Below are 19,879 nucleotides of genomic sequence, written 5' to 3'. Positions count from 1 at the left end.
CAGGTGAAGAGCTGCTACCACAAGATGTCCTGCATTTTCATTCACAAAACACAGATCAGCCCAGGACTGTCAAGCTCCTCTCAAACGCACTCAGAACAGAGGAGGTATTTGGGTCACATTCCCCTTCCACTTGTTTGATGTTTGTGAGGGATGATTTACTATTCAAACCAGGCACCTGTTTTGACAAAGACTGGAGTACATGTGTCACTCTGGTTTTAAAAACAGCTTTGGTACATAAAGGCTCCCTCCAGCGCCTCCCCTTCTCCCAGCAGACTCCCGGTGCTTCCAGAACATGAAGAAAGCTGTCAGAGCAAAGGAAACCAAGGTCGCTCACAGGAAGAGCACTACAATTACTCTAAAATCTGCGTACCAGAATTACCGAGTATCAAAGTGCACATTCATCCCATACAGCTTCACATAATGGCTTCTTTCTCGGCGTCCTCATCCTTCCTCCAGCCTGCAGAGCAGGTTCCGTATAGTCTGACCCTCCTTTTCTTCCTCTACCTTACCTCTGAGTAATCTCATTCGAACACACAGATTCAACAATCACCACTGATGACTCACAGATCTACTTTTGTGCACGATTTTTTTTTTTTTTTCAAATTAATAGCTAACTCGTTCTATGGTGTTGCCTTGCAGAACTTCAACCATCAATTTAAGCTAAAGACAGCTCAAACAGAGCTCTCAACCTTCCATTTCAAGGCTTCCTCGTTACAAACACACACCACTCCTCCGCTTGGGCTTGGGTACAACCGTTAACCTCCTCAAAAACCTTATTGACTATCCTGAAAACCATTCTGCCGTGATGCACATAGCACTTCAGTGTTTGTTTAGGTAACATGCTCTGTTAGATAACATTTCAGTAACATGTGCCAAGAGCGCTGCTGATGAGTACAAGCCAACAGCAAGTCCGTGTTTCTTGTACCAGCCTGACAGTCCTTGCCAGCTGTCTCCCATTTGACACTGTAAACTCCTTGGGCTATTTTTTTAGTGTGTGTTTGATAAAGCACTTAGCAAAATGAGGGACTTAGTACATGATCTGTATGAGACACAAATAAATAATGAGACAATATAAATTTAAAAATAAACTAGGCAGCAAAGGTCTATTAGATTACATATTGAGGGTAATATTTACCTTCTAAACTCACTTTTCTAGCAGAGTTGCACCCTAATTTCTGAATTGAGCCTCACCAAGAAAGCACTCTAGAAACCATGCCTAATTTCTACAGATGGGAGGAAGTCAGACACTTTCATTTTTAGTACAGAGATGTGGATTGTACTGACTACATATTCCTGAACAGACAGATGGGCCTCCATTTAATTCAGCGTTAACCTGTTGCCAGCTCACCCTACAACTGTCAGGAGGGAAAAAAACACCCAGCCAAGCCAGGATTGCTGTTCTGTGTGTTACTACTGGCCTTTTCTGTCGAGACTACTATACAGATACGGCTGTAAGCAGTTATATTCACTCCAAGTATATTTACGTGCTTGGCCAAGTTGTCTAAATCAGTGCATGTGCAAAGTCCCAGGGAGCTGCATACATGAATTCCAGGTGATTTCTGGTATCTATGGAGCACTGTGTGTTTCAAGCACGTTACCCTGATAAACAGATTCCTGTCTGGTTGTTTAGGACCTACTTAAAGCTCGTTCCTCTCCTTCAAAAACTTCATGGCACGTGTGCTGCAGCAGAGAGAGGCCTGGAGGGTCTCTCCAGCAGGACCTCTCCACCCTGTCTGTACCATGCTGTGCTCCTGCTTACAATTCCTCCTCCTCCTGCAGCAAGGGCAGAGATCCAGAATTATAGATCATCTTGTGTGCAGTACAGAGGAACATCTACCCTCTGCTGAAAGCATTTTTACAAGTCCCAGCTTCTCTCCTTGAAAAAGTGAGGGCTGACTCCAGAGCAATCTCCAGAAGGCAGCCTTGCTCTGAACTGTAGGACGTGCTCTACTTCAGCAGGGCTGCATCGCCATTTCACAGCAAGCATTCAGTAAAAAAGCAGTTTTAACCCCTTTGGCGAAGGCTGGAGGAAGGGGGACGCTTTTAGTGCAGGGAAGCTTTTAAATTTTCATATAGAGTGCGATGAGACAACAAGTGTCAGTTACAGTCAAGGGAAAAGGCAGGTCTGTTCGACAAACAGCAGGCTGATACGAACACTCCCTGATGAGCAGGTAGTTACTGCTTACCCTGCTCTGGAATAAGAAGATTTAGCAACAGAAACATCACACGTTGGGTCAGTGCTGCAGGCTCTGACAGAGTTATGACTAAGAATAGCCAAAGGAATATTCTTTTTGGCACTTGTGTGAAAGTGCCTGAGAAAAGGGCCGATTCCAGATCCAGTACAGCCAGAAACCATCCAGAAGTGTGGCATCAAACCAGGGCTTGTTTGCAAAGCTTAGCTCACAGTTTAGATAGGGATCCTGTAGTCAGGCAGGCAACGTGAGAATAAGTCAAAAGGACGGGAGAACTGATACATTAAACTGCTTATGTCCCTCTGGGATAACTAAACTTTAAGCCTTAACAGGCTTTAAAGCACTACCTGTCTTAGAATACAGCAAGCATCCAACAACATTTAATGGCCAGCTGGACCTAAATGTTACCCTCTGCAGACAGCAGTGCCCTTGCTGCCAATTCATTTTCTTTTGGTTCCCCAGTATTGTAAACAATTCTTCTGCAATTGCCAGTGGGAAAACATACTCCCGAATTGAAGTCATTTACTACAGTAAGAGTCTTTGGGGTTGCTGCCCTCTGCCAGCCGTGATCTCTAATACACATTTTCTGTTGATTTTATTAGCAGGTGGATGCTCACGTGGCTGTTGGTGCAAATTCACTTTGGATGTGACACTACACTCTCCTCTGACTCATGGTTTTCAGTAGTCACAAAACCAGTTTGCTCTGGGGTTTTAAAGTTTACTACATTTAGCCCCAAACCCTTAAAAGCCTACAGAAATGTCTAGATTTCAGGAGGGTTCTCTCCACAACTTAGTCACAGCACATGCTCAGAAATCTGTCCTGAGCCCAATCACTCCCTTCGGCACCATCAGCTCTGAAGCAGCCCGGCCTAACTAAGGGACAGATGGAGAGACACACGACAGTGCTTTCAGAAGCAGGGACTAACGATGGGGTACATGGCTTCAGACTGGTGCCTGAGGAGATTCCTAAGGGTTCTGCAGGAAACCCTGGGTCAGTATGAAGCAAGTACTGGGCACACAACTTACACAAACCCGGTGCTGAACAGCAGCTGCTGCTGCTTTTCCTCTGCACCCAGTGCAGCAGCTGGTGAAGGGGAGAAAGAACAGAGAAAGGACTCACTTCAAGTGAGCGATACAATGACCTCAAACCAGAGCAAGGCCAGCCAAGGCCACACTGGTGTCCTCACAGGAGAAAAACATCCTGACTTTCAGGGCCACAGCCCCTTCACTAAGCAGTGGTCTGAAACACAGTTATCACCTGTCATACAGATAGTCTTTTAGCAAAGGACTTGACCAAGCTGCAGTTCTGGGCTTAGTCCTGAACAGGCTGCAAAGTGCAAGCTAGTCTTGTCCAGGGAAGAGGGGAATGAGATTTGTTTCAATGCAGTGGTGATTACTTCAGCAAGAAGAGTACGCTAAAGAGGCATGGCAAGTTCAAGCAGGAAAAAGATGTACCGGACAACAGCTTGGATCGCTAAAGTGGTAAGGGCCCAACTGCTGAGAGGCAGGGAGAAATACTGACCATCCATTTCCACCAGCAGCTGGTTTAAGGTCTGCTCCTCCTCAGCGTTGGCAAAACCAGATATATTGGTCGAGCGCTTCTTGCCCACAGCATCAATTTCGTCGATGTACACAATGCAGGGTGCACGAGCCTGGGCTTCTCTGAAGAGGCTCCGAACTCGGGCAGCTCCAAGACCTACAGGGGAAGGGAAGAAGAAATGAGCCCCATAGTTAAAATTGTTCGTACAGTGGAGAACAGGATTACTAGCCCCCAGCGAGGGACCTGACACCAGGCAAACCCTCAATACATGACAGTCCCTCTCTCAACACTCCCGGCACAAAGAAATAGCCACAGAACTCCTATATTTAGTCCGGAGGCACTGCTCCTCCTGGAGCCTGCTGGCTTTTAACTGAGCTCCCAGAAACTGAGCTGCAAGGACCCCTAGAGCTGCTGTAAGAGGAGCTCTGCTCTCAGCTCCTAACATGAACTCCTGTTCCTTTCACAGGTCAGAAGCCAAAATATTCAGCATGTTCCTGTGCACTGAGCCTTGTCAGGTCTCCAGAGATCGAGAAGGAAGGAAAAAAAAAGGAGGAAGATGGAAATCCCACAGCATAAAGAGACCATATTTTCCCCATCAGCAGGGAGCAGCAGAAAACCCATTAGCATTCTCATATAAGGAAAGAAACCTCAGTCTGTGGCTTTAATAAGAGGTACAGGGAAGTCAGAGGTAACGCTTTCAGGTGAAGAACCATGGCTGTGCACTGTCAGAAAGAAACAACTAGCAATTCAGAGGGCATGCATTTTAGGTACTACATTATTAAGTACTCTCTACCACTGAAAACTTTTTACATTTTTGTTAGATATATCCAAACTCATCCTCCCAGGGTAAAACTCCATCCTTTGCAAGAGGCCCAGCCAGCACCCTCCAACTCCACAACAGACCAAGCAACCTCCACACCGCCACTCCCGAGCAGCTTACCTCCTATCACCTCCACAAACTCGGAGCCCGCCATGGCCAAAAACGGCACTTGTGCTTCTGTAGCCACGGCCTTCGCCAGCAGCGTCTTTCCACATCCTGGCGGTCCCAGTAACAAGGCACCCTTGGGCACTTTAGCCCCAAGCTGAAGGTAGCGATCAGGACTCTGGGGGGGGGGAGGGGGGAGGAAAAACGCTCTCAGATCCGCAGCTCACATGAAGCATCTGCACCAGACCACAGCCTCTCAGAGCTTCCCAATGTTATTTTTGGCCTGAGCAACTGAGTCGCTGCTAACCGGAGCAGCTACACCTGCATTCCTGTTACGGAATTGGAAATATATATTGAGTCATGCTTATCACAGCATAAAAAGCTGTCAGTTTAAACAGAGGCAGCTCAGAATCATGAAGGATGAAGAGAAGAATATACGCTCCTCCCCAGGTCAGCCATCTATCCCAGAAGACGGGTAGCAAGCACTTATTTTATTCTACTTTTACATACCTTTAAATAGTCCACAAATTCCTTGACTTCCATTTTCGCCTCATGCATTCCTGCTACATCCTTGAAGCCGATCCCTTTTCCCGATTTCCCATCCACAATGGTGAAACGAGCCATTTTCAGCTGGTTCTGTGGAAGGTAGCACAAGTACTGATGACACACTCTGACTTTGGACAAGGCAAGTCTGGAAAGGCTGTTTGCTATGCTTTGGGAGACAGCACAGGTGTAACAAACAACACTAAAACGCCCACCAACACATCAGTGTTTTACTAACTTTTGCTTTGGAAACACTTCACAGCCAGATTGTTGACTCAAACTTTATTTATCCACATGTTGTTGGGAAGAGACAGAATAAACCTGCAGTAACAGTCCCAACGTAATTCAGCTCAAACTCCATGTCGATCAGGCAGGGATTAAAAATGTGCAGAATGCCCAAAACCTTATTTGGGATCTTCTCCCCAATTTCTAAGGATCTTCTCCCCAGTTTCTAAACGCTCTGATCCTTAATACACATGGAATAGGTATAGTTTGGAGGAACATGTATCAATGGTAAATAATTGTCAGTGGTAAATAATTACCAATACTGTCTTGTAAATGCATATTAACACTTTACACCACTGTCCAATGCTGCCATTGGTTTCCACTGCAACTCAACTCAAGACAGAACTATAGGTTCTCAAATTTATCAGACATTTCAGTCTCCTGGTGTGTGTTAAGCCACAGTGACAGTCAAAACAAGAATTTAGTTAAATGCCCTACTTGTAGCTGCTCATTATGTTCTACTGAAAACAGCTACTTGGGAATTTATTTTTTTTTTTTTTGAGAAGAAAGTTTATAGCTTCTTGGGCCTCGAAAACATCAGCTGATCCCAATGAAGAGTTAAACATGCAGGGCCTAGCTGTTCCCACTTAGGCAAGGGCAGAAACTAGTCCTCAAGGCCCTCATTACTCAACACTTCTTTAAAATATTCTCCTCTGAGCAGCTGCATCCCTTTGTGTAAAGAGAATCCCAAAGCCAGAAGAGAACTGCAGAGGAGACTGAGTGGGAAATTTAACAAGGGCCTGAATTCACCACATTTTCAACCCCAAATCCCTGTGGTCAATGGCAGCGCACCCCAGGCTGATTTCTACAGAGTTTCATCAGCTGATCCAGGCAAGGGTAGAAGAGGGGAGGAGGAGATTTGACTGATGTTGCAAGTGAGGCATGTGGCATGAGCGGAACAGGCCAACACATAATGAAATCCAGAATCTGAACATATTTTATAAATTGAGAACTCATTTTGCAGAAAGCAGCAATTCCTACTTCTGGCTGTATGGGAGGCATATTGGCAGGGCCCAGTGAAAAACACCATCTGCAGCTGCAAGTCATTAACAAGCTTTGAAAATAGCAGAGCAAACTGGACTGCAAAGTCACTGAGCTCAGCCCTTCCTGCCGCAGGGAAAGAAAGGGCCTCAGCTAAGGCCAGTTACTGCACAGTCTAGTCAGCTCATCGGGACAGGAAAAGATGCAAGATGTGTCAAGACTGGAGAGTTCTTGGCACCAGTTAATTCGCGTTCTGCATTGACTTTGCTGGGGGCAGGGGAGGAGATCAGGCCAGTAGAGGACACGGCTACCCACAGGCTGCAAAACAACATCAAGATCCAGGATACTCACGAAGGCATTGAATCCTCCCACCCGGCTTGCAACCCTAATCAGGCGGAAGATGCTCCACAACATGGACACAGCCACAAGTGTCACTATCAGGGAAATGACATCGCTAAAAGGACAAAGGCAAGACAGGTACAAATTGAAGCATTTGGCCATAACTTGGTAAATATTACTCAACATAGCTATTTTCAGTATTTTAAAGGTCCTGACATTTAGGCTACAAGCACAGCAATGAGTAGACATGACTAAGAAAATGGAACCTTCACAGATATATATACACATATAAATAAAAAACAACCCCCCCCAACAATCACATAACCTAAAAGGTTAAACAGAGGACACTGGCAAATACTGCTTATAGCTGTGGAAGAAATTCAACCTCACCATCCCCTTCGGAGGCATTTCTACTGATAAACAAATAGGACCCGCAGGCAGTCAAATCCCACCCAGAGCAGGATCTGCTGGGGCTGGCAGTCTGTCTGAAGGGCGCTCACTGCCGAAGATCTATGTCCAGCAGCACCAGGGAGATTCCAACTCCCCTAAATCCTGTCAGAAATCCCAGTGTGGGTCTGCCATTATGAGGCTGCTCTACCTAGTCTCGGCCCTCTCTGGTCAAGTCTCTCAGAAGTCCTGGACTCAGAAGGAAGTGCTACAGCCACCAACATCAATTTTCTGGATCCTTTGCAATACCAATTGCATTAGGAGGGAGAAGAGGAGCAGAAATGACACTGCAGGAGTAGTACAGTTAAAGACAAACATACTGAGGACAAATATCCTGCGAGCTCTGAACAAAGGATGCTTTCAATAGGAGGAAAAAGGATCATACGTCAGATGACAGGTTGAGATTTGTGGGACTCTGTTCTGCTTCACATGCCTGTGAAATCATCTGGTCTCACCACTTTTGTGTCTTATCTTCAAACTAGAAGTGCGTGTTCTGTCTCTCAGAGGGATGATTTACTGAAGCAAGGGGACCAGCATGTGCTATATACCCAGCTGCATTTGTTTCTTCTTGGCGAGAGATCCTAGGCAACACTGGAAACTGAAAGTCACCTTCAGCTTGTCAACTATGCAAACGGGATTAATCCTGAGTTCATCAAGTGCCCACATCTCAGAGTAAACTGAATCCAAGCTGCAAGAGCTCTAACTCCAGACTGAATTCTCCAGACATTCATCAAGTCTCCTGAAAGACTTCAGACCCTGTGTCTCTTAAAAAAAAAAAATCAATCTCTTTCAGGTGCAGGGGAAGCAGCTTGTGTTGGTGGCTGACTAACTGTTCTGTCTACTCTTCCTGTTATACAGAAGTTTGAAAAAATTGGCAAGTTCTGAATTTCAGCTAAAGGTCTCATACTGCATGATCAATTAAAAAGTTTATCTTCATATAAGCCATGTATTAAAAATGTGCAAATGCTGTTCAGAGGACAAAATCCAGTCAAGGTATCCATTCACATACAAACATGATATTTGTTTCACATTTTTAAGGTGTCTGGGAGGAAGAATTACACACAGTGGCCACCTCCAGTGGGAAAGGCACTGCACTCCAATCCCTGGGAGCTACTACAAGTAGATGACATGTTCTGTGTGGTGCACAGGGAGGTGCCCAGGCCGTCTCAGCAGGGAACTGTAGGGCATGATGCTACCTGCTGTGAGGAATCAGCATTTCTTTACTTAGCAGACAGGGCTTCTGCACTACATCTCTCCAAGCACTTAGTTTAGAGGTCTCCAAACGCTGGAGCCTCTCCCCACACTTATGGAAAGCATCGTCCTACACCAGCGTAGCGGCCGTCAGTGATGGAGGTGGACTTGTTCAACAGCCCAGTGAGCAAGCTTCACAGGTCTGATTTGTACTCCAGACCCCAATAAATCATGTTTTACAAAAACAAGCTGCAAATAAGCCACCCCTGCAGCAAACAGCCACAAAACACTAGTACCTCATAGGAAAGTGCAGAATAAAGCCTAGCCAGTGCTCTATAGTCTTTTGACAGATTTTCTCTCGCTCATTATAGCTTATTTCAGAATTAAAAGCTTTGAGCATTTTTTTTTGTTTGTTTCAAGCAAAGGATCTTGGTTTCAGGTAAGAGAAAAGGGCTGTAAGTTTAACAGAAGTACTGCCCTCATTAAGATTTTTGTATGTTAGCATTAGAGCTGCTCTGCTCAGGACGTGGCTCACAGCTGGAGCCAGCACCAGCGCAGGCTGTCCTCTGATCTACAGCTGCTGGAGAAGCAGGTTAAAACTAGGTGTTTATTTTTACAGACTGAACCACCACCACAGGCCTTCCTCGAAGGATTTTATCAGGGGAAGGCTTGCTGCACCACCAGCATTCTCCACAGACCAGGGTGTAACATCACTTGTTGAGTCAGGATTTCTATCACATTCTGCACTTGAATAATTGATTATAAGGACAAAAAGTGCTCAGCTGCATGAAGAACACAGATTTCCTTCAGACTGGCTGTTGCATGCTGCAGTTCCAGACACCTTCTTGGGACCTTCACTTTTGAAACATTAAGGTACATCTAGAGCATGCCTGTTTCTGAAAGATAGGGCAAGTGCTCCAAAATCGAGACCACTTTTTTGTTCTATCGTTATATAATAACATTTAGTTGAAAATGACTTTTCTCTCCAAGAGAGGAATGCTGCCACCAATATAAGATCAACAGTAAGCACAAATTTGTATCATACTTTCCATAAAAGCCAGGATGTTTGTAGGAAACAGGGATTCTCTCTCTCTCATCAATATTCAGCTCATCCTCCGCAGCTCTCAGCTTCTCTTCAAATTTGTCGATGTTTGCCACCCGCATTGTGTACAACAGGGTAACGTTCTGGGGACATGCAATCAAAAGCAGCGTGTAAATATCGTTGTATAAGGATACAGCAATGAGCAGAAGTGCACAACACGGACAAGTCAGATAAAGTCAGCCTTGTGTTATACCTCTGATGCTGCATCAGTGAACTCACAAGCAGTTAAGTGACGCTAGGCTCCAAATGAACTTAGGAACACCTCTAGTCTTTTCAGCACCTTCCGAAAGCATAAAAGTCTAGAGCTAAGTCTCAGTTCTCCAGAAACAAGGAGATGCAATAACTTTGTAGGCAAACCGAAGGATGGAGTTAGTATTATAAACCCAGCGGTACTGACACCTTGGGCTCAGACAATTTTGTTCTATATATGGAAAACTACATCATGGGGAAGGAGGTGTCTTGTGCTCCACTTGGACTTCTTGGATCTCGTTTCTGTATCAGTCGGAAATTCATTTCATCCAGCAGTTTGCAAATGGATCGTTAAGTCACTGAACAAAACGGGATATAGCCAAGAACAGCATTTTAATCTCTCAAGCCAGTTTGTAATGATTCTAAGTGGCACCTCCTGGAAGCAAAAGCACATGATCAAACTCTGCTTTGTTCCCATTTTGGAAGATTTAGGAAGGAAGTCTAATGGAGTTTGACAGAACACTTGAAACTAAAATCCAAATAGGGGAAAGGTTTTGAAACAGGACCCAGTAATAAGAGCTTACAATCTTCGACACCTTCTCCCATAGCAGACTGAGCCATAGCAAAAACTATAGGATTTTTCCAGCTTTTTAGACATATGTAAGATTTTCTTCCAGGCTATTATTATTTTTCACAATTTAAACTAGAAGTCTTAGTTTCCAGGTTGATATGAGTAGCAGAAGTCCCTTTAACTTCAAATACAAGAAAGAGAAAAAATAACGAAGAGCAAATTTACCAGCTAGAGTTTTACCAAATGTATATATTCATTAATTCAATTCTTTTCAACAGGGTAATCTACGCTCATTCATTCCAACTGCAGAAAGTCACTCACAACTTGTCCATGCGGAGTTCCTCCTGGGTGCAGATAAATTTCCACAATATCACTCTCCGGCACCACTTCGATTCTCTGGACCTCCCCCTTTGCCAGCATCTCATTCAGAAAGTAGTTCCAAGAAATGTTGGTCCCTTCTCTGTTCTCGCTGACCGTGAATCGAAACATCAGCACTATGAAAGTTATGATGAGGAGTGCCCGTAAGCGTTCAAGATGCATCTGATTTTCCCTTTTCCTGCGTTTCTCCTCCTCTTTAGAAAAGAAGATATCAGAGAAGAAAGATATGAGCATGTAATTGCAGATCTTTCTGACCCAAAGAAGGGACAATTAAATGACAAAGACTAACACCACAGTTCCTTTTGGGGTTTTTTGTTGCATGTTTGGTTTCTCCTGAAGGACTAGACTCAGAAGCAGTACCTGACTTGCACTGCACAGGCAATTTTCTGGCGTGGCTCACAGAAGAGGTTGTGTCACTTGCCCAAGGTTATGCAAGTGAATCATTTTTTTGGATTGCATGACATTCCCAGACCTTTCTGGCTCCCAGACTGTCAGACCACAGGGCCTCGGCAGTACACGTGAATCAGCACCAGGTCAAAAGCCTGGTTATGAAAGTGCAAGCACTCAGATGTAAACCTAACAAGTTGCCTGGAAGGAGGTAAATTTTGCATCCTGCTAGCCAGCAAAAATTCTGCTTGCACCACATTGCTGTGGCTATATTCAGCTCTCCCCCCATGCCCCAAAAGCCCTGCACTGAGGCGGTGTGTACACAGAGAAAGCGATGGAGGATCACCTCTTCCACTTCAATCATTGCTTCAGTAAGAGGAGGAATTGAAGCCTCAGCGAGCCTAAGCGAGCCCCTCACTTCCAGAAGTTATTGACTGTGTACAAAGACAGGCAGCAATCTCAGGCATATTTTGGAGAGCTCTGGTCAGCATTTTCTGTTTTAAGGCAGTCTAATCCTGGTGCAGGAGACTTCAGATGGTCATAGCCCACTAGACCCATTACAATCCCACCAAACATCATTCTGTTCTAAAATGTGAGACTATTTCATTTGACTAATGTGGATATAGGCCAAGTAAACCTTTGTTGCTAAAAATCCAACTGAAGAACAACTGTAGCCCACTTCTATGTAATGTGCTTCTACACTGCCTAGTCCTCAGGCTGTTGCTAACACATCCACTGGAAAATATTAGGTGTAAAACCATAGTGTCACTGGTAAGTCACAGAGCACAGTATTTTAAGAGATAATTGCTTCCTGGTGAGCTCCTGATCTGCTGGCATCCTGTATCACGCGACCAACAACGTTTCTGCTACCTGAGAAAATACCTGCATTTGCAGTGAATCTGAAATAGCACAGAAGAGGTGATGTGCAGCTCACCTGTGCATAGAAACACGCTGAAATCAATCTCACTGTCTTAACAAAACTGTGCAGGTTTATTCCCATGCTAGACAGCTAAACTCATGTTTGAAAAGGTTTGATAATTTGTCCACATTAAGGTTCTGTATCAGAGAGGGATTCCCATGCTGCATGTGTTTTCCCCCGCGCCTTTACTGTACTAGTGACACACTGAAGTGATGCATGAGAAAAAGGGATGGTTTACTTCAAGTATTTGCCACCAAACCTTTTTTTCCAGACTCCCAACATTTCTTGCACTGCATAGGCAAATTTAAAATCCTGTGGTCTGCAAAGGACTGCCAGAGCTCAGTTCAATGTCAACTGCTAGCTACTAGTGTTTGAGTTAAGATGACAACAAATATCCCCTCCTCTTTCCACTCCTACGTGGATGTTCTCGATATATAATTTAGCACTTGTTCTTGATATACAATTTAACACCACCAGCAGCATGGCATACATAAATACTATTCTACACCCAGAAATAAATTAATTCTGTGCCACTGGACTGGTAGTGCATCTGCCTGCTGCAGCCCCGATTCAATTTATTTGCAAATTCATAACAAACGTTCTGACACTAGCATTTATCACTAGGCACCAATTAGACCCTACACACACTGCAACAAAACCAAGGGACAAACATATGACCCAGTCAGATGCTAAAAAAAGTATTCTGTCCTTCAGATACGCAGCATCATTTTTCACTTGTTTCCCAGCTCTGTTCCACATTTAACAGGAAAGGCTTGTTCCTAAATAGAAACAATGCAGCTTTTCAGATAAGGTCATAATTTCAAAAGACAGTGACAAGCTCAGACACTGCGTCCAGCCCATCCACTTTGTTCTTCGATGCCATCTCCTCACTCCTGCTATCTGCTAGATCCAGCTTTATTAGAACAAAGCAATTCATCACAAAGCTGCAGGATGACATCCACTATAGTCTTATTAAAGAAAATTAAAATCTAGTATGATAGAAGCCTTAGTCTGGGCAATACCCTGAAAAGCTGAGCAAGTCCTAAGTAAAAAGATTCTATAGAGAAAAACTATTCTAGAAAAGCGAGTACTAAGAGAAAGAAAGTCCATCTATTGCTGAGCAAGTTCCTTGGTGATGTCAGAATCAACTATTGCTAAAGCACCTCTCTGTATTAAATTTCAGACAAAGTGAGGATGTATATAATGTGTTCTAAAGCACACATGAGGATACAATCACAAAAAGGTCACCACAGGGTAAAAGCTGGCCATTAGATATCTAGACACAAACAACTTCTCCAGTTTCTAGGAATTAGACTTGTCTAGGACCTTTAACCTACAGCTGAATAATTTCAGGAAAAAGTACCCTTTCTAGAAAGCTAGAAGACAACGTAAAGCGTTCCTCTACTCTGCATTTAATTAAGGACAAAATCAATCTATTGCTAAGCCTATGTAAAGTGTGACTATCTTTACAGTACAACATTCATATTGTACTACAAGCTACCCCACAACATTCTGTAAATGAGAACCAGTAACTGGATGTGACACTTGCAAGCAACAGCTGTGGGAATACTTCCAGCTTTTTAGTCTCAAAAAGCCTCCATGAAGCAATGATTTGCCATTAACCCCAAATCTGAACTCTCCGATTAAAATCTTGCAAGGGCTGCAGTGACAGTCTGAAGAGTTCTTGTTAATAATTACTGCAGAGACAAGTATTCCCCTGGAGACATGGGGTAGCGCGCCACCTCCCAAAGTCAAGCTATCCATTAATCACAGGAGAAAAGAGGCCACCGAACACGGCATGTTACTGTTTACTAATTTTAACAGCTACAATACTTCTTCAAGGCACTGTGCTCGCAGTCACCCTGTGTGGTCTTGCAAATACTAAGGGCCCCAAGCTCTAAGCTCCGACTTCTCTAACGAGGGCTCCGTGATTCCTGCACTCGCATCCCACTGCAGACTTCAGACCAGTTAAAGGGATCAAACAGGCAAAGCCATGGATCCTGCCTTAAAGAGGTTGCAATGACATGAGTCAGGCTAAAAGTCAGCAGCAGCTGACTGCTTTTACTTCAAAAGTTAGTCAGTCCAAGCTGATTTGACCATTATGTTTAAGCACAGCAAAGGAAAAGCCCAGCTATTGCACTATTTGATGGTACCTAGGTAAAAGTTTATCACATAATTCATAAAATTGTATTACAATCTGTGTGACTTAAGCATGACACTAAGCACCTGCCAACTCCCAGGACAAAGGTCTGGAGCCCTCCATCTCCAGCTTTATCCCTCACTCAAAGGTCCAGGAAACAAGCAGCTCAGCAAACATCCACAAACTCACTCAGGACATCATCGGCCCCTGCAAGCATCAACTAGTCATCAAATGGAGAAAACATACAGGTCTGTTACACTTCTGCAGGCGGTGCTGACAAGGCAGAAGGACGAGACCTTCACCTGGGCCACTTCTGACACCTTTCTTAAACTGCCCCCTGTCCCCCCACCCCGGCCAGCAGATACAGGCCGTGCCATCAGCTGTGGGAACCCCCAGCTAAAAATCTACACCAGAGTCTGAAACATGCCTTAGCCAGAGCCTGGAAATCTCTGCACACGCTTCAGTTCTTGGGAGGCACGTACTCGCAAACAAGCAAAGAATTTTCTTTACAGCAGTGGAAGAGTCAAATTACACTTTTTAAATGGAATGCAGCTGTTGTCAATCTACAAATAGCAGGAAGTTGACAACAATACCAGGACTTGAAGGGACACCCATAAATCCACTTGTATTTGAAAAATGTTTGCTGAAAGCCTACTGGTAGAAGATAACAGTGCCTCCTACAAGGATCAGAACCCTGCCTGTCTGAAGTTACCCAAGGTTTTTGTCTAGTGCACTAGTTATTCCCCTGCACCCCCACTCCCCATTAGCATCTTTAAATTCCTCACCCCCTTAAGCTTAAGGTACAGAGAGGGCACTCCTCTACTTCTCAGCATTTTCTGGCACACCACATAGATCCCTAGGTTCCAGAACACATTTAGTGAGATAAAACTCATTTCAGAAAGCTCTGTACAGCAGGATGCCTAGGGCTTAGGCAGTATAAGACATGCAAAGAACAGTATCTAGGAAGACTGATTTTAAAAAAAAAAAAAGAAATATTCTGAGCAAGTGCCTTTAGTAACACAGCTAAGAACTGTGTAAAGAATCTATTTTTAACTTTGAGCTCTGTGGATCACTAGAAGTAGAGACACATCCACAGTGAAGGTAAATGAAATAAAAAAACCCCAGAATCAGCTTAAAGAACTGAATTTACTGAATATGAGTTCATTAAGTCAAAATGCTCTATAACAAAATCTCCAACCCAAAACTCAGTTAATACTATCGTTCCCCTTTGTAAAGCAACAAAACTAAGGGAAACGTCAATGACATTATTTGCATAGGATGCAAAGCAGCAGAAAGAGAATCAGTTTCCTGATCTGTCTTAAATCTTAGTATTCCATCATCTAAGCCTAAATACTGCTTCAAACTTGTTCTTAGCCATAGGCTTGCAGAGGTGCTAAGCTACAGGTACAGGTTTACAGTACCCAGAGACAGAATTTTAAGGTGGATCTTTCATGCTGTCTACCCTTACCCCTCACACATGCATGGCTTGTTTCATTCAGTATCTTTTCGCACACACATACCCTCCTCCTCCTGTGGAGATTTCTTTTTGAATCCTCCATTCTTCTGGTTACTCCCTTGAGAGCTCGAAGTAGTAAAATAGTAAGTGCTACCTGCAGGCAAGCAGAGTTAAGTAGTTACTACCAGAAGACCTCAGGAGACAGCGAGAGGGGGCCCAAGTATGGCAGGAATACACGTGAGCTCCAAACGCAGAGAAAGCGAAGCTCTGCATCCACCCAAGTGCACAGCTCCGTTCGTGTGCCAAGGAAACGGGGCAGCCTCGCCAGAGGGAGTAATGGGAGGGACAGACTCCTTCAGTTTCCTTATGTAATATATATTTTTTGACAATCCAATCAAAATATGGCTTTGTTCAGAGGTCTTTCTAATGTGGCAAAGAAAATAATTGGGAGAAGTGTCTTCAGTGTCAAAACATATACACATTTCCCAAGGCATAAAACCACAGTTAACACTGGTATGGTCAGTTAAGAACAGCCTCACATGAGGAACTGTGAACACTTATGAAAGGAAAGGTACATGTTGGAGTTAAATGCAGGTTTCTCAGTAAATTCTGTGAGGATACTCTAATAAAAGCCAAGAAAGTAAGGCTACAAGTAGTAAGACTCACAGTTGCTGCTGCAAAACAGTAAGCGAAGACTTTTTTGCCAGGGAAATGCAAAAAATGCAGAAGGAAAACTGACTCGAGGACAGCAGCTTCCACCTCCCGTGGTCATTTTCATGAAGGCTCCGGAAAGAGGAGTAAGCCCAGAAACTGGACTGCTTGTCCCCTGCTAGCTCTACTAGAGGATTCACTGTCATTTGAAAGATTATGCATATACTTTTATTTCAAATTAAAAAAAAAAAAAGCCCACCCTCTCAAAGGTAAAGCAGCCCAAGCTCACCTGGCCCACACTGGTCAGAACAGCTGTGACCAGTTTTGTTCAAATCTCAAAGGCATCAGCAAAGTCATCTTTCCAATTTGAAGAGGGTAGCAAGAAGAATAATTGCCTTTGTTTTACCCTTCTACGATTTTGCTCTAAGAATTCAGATAACATTTTTTAGCATACACTTGTAACTTGTTCCAATGCAAGGCTTTCAGCAAGGTCAAATGATGTGATTTCTGACAAAGGTGAATGACATTTTTGTCTTAGGCTTTGCTAATGAGACAGAGACAGATTCTCTACTTTAAAGTCTGCAGTTTTAAAATTAGCTTTTAGGTCTAATGACTGAAGTGCTTACTTAATCACAGTGAGCTCCATGTGGAAAGGTGCCATTGTTCATCCCTGTTACCAAACAAAAACCTTGAACCCCTGCAAAACACACACAGCTCCCAAAGCCAAGAATAAAACAGCTTTGAGTTTCAGGAACGCAGGCAGGGAAGGTAAGGAAAAGGCAATACTCTTACTAAATAAAACGTCTTCCCCTCCTTCACCTTTACAGTTGCTCTTTGGGACTCACCTAAGAGATTCCAAAGCCTGACTGGATCTCGAATTATCTGTTGTTTCACCAGGACTCCACTGAGACCTTGTCGTGTGGGGGAAAGCATTTGTGACAGAAGGCTCTGAGGAAGAAGATAAAGAAGAAAAAGACAACTATTGGAAAAGTATTGACTGCTTAGTCTTCCTGTATGCAACGAGACTAAGATTTCTAAATGTGAAAACACTGTGGGTAAGTTGCAGGACTAGCAGCTGGGAGACCTGAATGTTCCTTGTTGTGATGTGGACTTGCCATGTGACTTCAAAGATGTTGTTTATACCCCAGTTGAAAGAAAGGACATGCATAAATAGAAACATATACTCAAAACACTTGAAAATTTTGTCTTTTTCCTCCCTGTATCTCTGTTCTTCATTCTAAAGATATGTTGCAAGTCAGTTCTTGAAATGTAAAGATACCCTCCCACAACGGGAAATCTTAAGGACAACTGCAGTGTAACCCTGCTGCACAGGGACAACACAGCTCTTTCCCCGTGGTAATTCAGCAGTAATCCTGCAGTTGAGTCTCACATTTAAAGGCAACTTCACAACACTTGGACTAACATTTACTAATGCTCTCACTGAACACAAGTCTTGCCCCTTCTCCGATGTGTGATCCCCATCTCACCACCCCTTTACTGCACAAATTTCTGTGCAGCAAACCACACAGAGACACTGAGTAGGCTGGAATCCCTCATCCTTTTTTCTGGTTTGCTGGGCAGCAACACAACAGCTTGTGCTGGTCTGAGAGGGTAACCTCTTGGGATCGATACTTTCTAGAATAGAACAGCTTAGACTAGTTTAAATTGACCACAGAAAAACCTGGCATGATTCACAAAGCAGTCCCACAATTGTTCTTCCTCCACTGCCTACTTGAACTGCCAGTGTTTTTTCACTGCACTGAAGAAAAACACAAAAAAAGTCTTAAATCATGTTGGAGGCCTCGTTTAAACAAGAACCTTGCCTTCTGCACTAAGAGCTGTGCTGGCGAGCAGCAGCACAGCAAGATAGGGAAGATACATCTGTGGTGCACACCAATGTGGTGAGTCCTTATATCACAAGGAATGCAAAGAGCCAACACGAATAAAGTTAGAAAAAACCCTTTAATCAACGTTTTGTTGCTTATGACAGCCTAAGTATTCTCTTCATAAGGTATTTCCTCCCATGTTACCACTATATAGTGCTGAATTAATGGGCCTTTGGGATGGCCTAACCGGAGAAACCATCTAAGGAAAGCCCCGTCTCGAAGCAGGAGCCCATTTAATCCCAGAGCCGTGAGGGCTGACCCAGCTCCCCCCTCCCCTTCTCAGGTGCTCCCCAGTCCCACCAGGCCGGGCCGGGCTCGCCCCGGGGGGACGCTGCCTGCCGCGGGGAGCAGAGATGCCTGTCAGCGCCCGGGAACGCCGCCGAGGAGGCGAGAGGCTTTGTGAGGCGGCGGCACCGGAGTGCTCCGGCAGGGCGGGGCCCAACCGCCGCCGGGGCCTCCCCGCTCGGTAGGACCGGCAGTTCCCACCCGTGCTCGGCGCTGCACTCCCCGCCGCGCCCTGCCACCACCGCCACCACCCCGTTACCTGCAGGCCGCGTCCCGCGCCGAGGGCACCGCCGCCAGGCCGCGGGCGAGCCCGGGCCCAGGCCGGGGTGGGCGGCGAGACAGGCCGCCGCCAGCAGCTGCAGCGCCCCCGGAGCAGCAGCAGCGCCATGACCCGCCCGCCGTCCCCGCTCCGTCCGGGGAACCTCCGAGGGGCGGCAGCAGCTAGCGAGCACCGAGGGGCCGCTGCGGGGAGGGCCGCGCCACCGGGCCGCTGCGCTCGCCACCGCGCCGGGAGCCGGAGGCCTCAGCGGGAACGGAAGTGCTCGGTGAAGAGCGAGCAGCCATCTTGGAAAGGGGCCGACACCGGCAGGACTGCCATGCCTCAAGATGGCGGGCTCAACCGTCAGCGGCGGGGCGGGGCTTAACGGGCGGCCGTTGGCCCCGCCCCCGGCTGCAGCCGCGCGGGGGCTGCTGGGCCGGCCCGCGCCGTTACCGCGGCAACGGGGAACCCCGGCTGCCGCCGGCCCCTCTCCTGAGGCCCGGCCCGGTCCCTCGGCCGAGCCCCAGCCCAGCCAGGGGCCCCGCGACCCGGCCTTGGCCAGGCCCAGGGCCCGCCCAGCCAAAAATCCCCTCAGCGCGGCCTCGGCCAGGCACGTCCCTCGGCTCGGCCTTGGCCAGGGCCCAGCCCGGATCCTGCGGCCTGGCCTTGGCCAGGCCCCCCCCAAGCCCAGCCCAGCCCAGCCCAGCCCAGCCCGCCCCCCCAGGCAGGCTGCCTTCTGCAGACGAGCCCCAGGCCAAGGTCTGCCTGGCCAAGTCCCCTGGAGCAGATACTTCCCACAACCAGGCCTTGTCCAGGCCCTGCAGTGCAGGCAGGGCCCCCAGGCCAGCCTTGGCCAGGCCCCCCCAGCAGATTTAGGCAGGAGGAGAAGAAACACCTGGGAGGAGCAAGCAGGTTCCTGCAGGCACAGGAGAGAGGCTGCGGCCACCCACCATCACTCTGGAGGCATGGCCGGCAGGAAGCTGGTGGTGCCAGAGTCTGGTGGTGTGAGTACACAACTAGCCCCGCTCTGGGATTTTTATCACTTTTAGTGTCATGTCCCACATAATTCTAACGGCTGGGAAAAGAAGGAAGAAACAACCTCTGCAATCTTAGATTCAACAGAGAGGAAAGAGAGCAGCTCCCTCCCTTTGCAGCTGTTGCTGAGGAAGACCCCTTCTGATAGCTCAAGGTATGAATTACCTCTGACAGAAAA

The 19,879-nt window shown here is 46.0% G+C and overlaps 1 protein-coding gene across 2 annotated transcripts in view; it reads right to left on the bottom strand.

Annotated features, from left to right (window-relative positions):
• Nucleotides 1–19,008, bottom strand: part of SPG7 (SPG7 matrix AAA peptidase subunit, paraplegin) — a 33,794-nt gene extending 14,786 nt beyond the window's left edge. The window contains exons 1-9 of one of the 2 annotated variants that reach the window (XM_074881207.1): nucleotides 18,667–19,008; nucleotides 17,082–17,184; nucleotides 15,650–15,739; nucleotides 10,627–10,877; nucleotides 9,489–9,628; nucleotides 6,818–6,920; nucleotides 5,168–5,293; nucleotides 4,673–4,835; nucleotides 3,715–3,888 (exon numbers count right to left, since the gene is read on the bottom strand). In XM_074881207.1, coding sequence (XP_074737308.1) covers nucleotides 3,715–3,888; nucleotides 4,673–4,835; nucleotides 5,168–5,293; nucleotides 6,818–6,920; nucleotides 9,489–9,628; nucleotides 10,627–10,877; nucleotides 15,650–15,739; nucleotides 17,082–17,184; nucleotides 18,667–18,795 — 1,279 coding nt within the window. In that variant the 5' untranslated portion in view covers nucleotides 18,796–19,008. The remainder of the gene's footprint in view (nucleotides 1–3,714; nucleotides 3,889–4,672; nucleotides 4,836–5,167; nucleotides 5,294–6,817; nucleotides 6,921–9,488; nucleotides 9,629–10,626; nucleotides 10,878–15,649; nucleotides 15,740–17,081; nucleotides 17,185–18,666) is intronic. The other variant, XM_074881209.1, reaches the window with a different exon arrangement.
• Between the last annotated feature and the right edge of the window lie 871 nt (nucleotides 19,009–19,879).

This window comes from Strix uralensis, chromosome 12, assembly GCF_047716275.1.
Source record: "Strix uralensis isolate ZFMK-TIS-50842 chromosome 12, bStrUra1, whole genome shotgun sequence".
In the NCBI taxonomy this organism is placed as follows: Eukaryota; Metazoa; Chordata; class Aves; order Strigiformes; family Strigidae; genus Strix; species Strix uralensis.
Note: the sequence above shows the minus strand (reverse complement) of the source record. Positions and strands in the feature narration are given on the sequence as shown.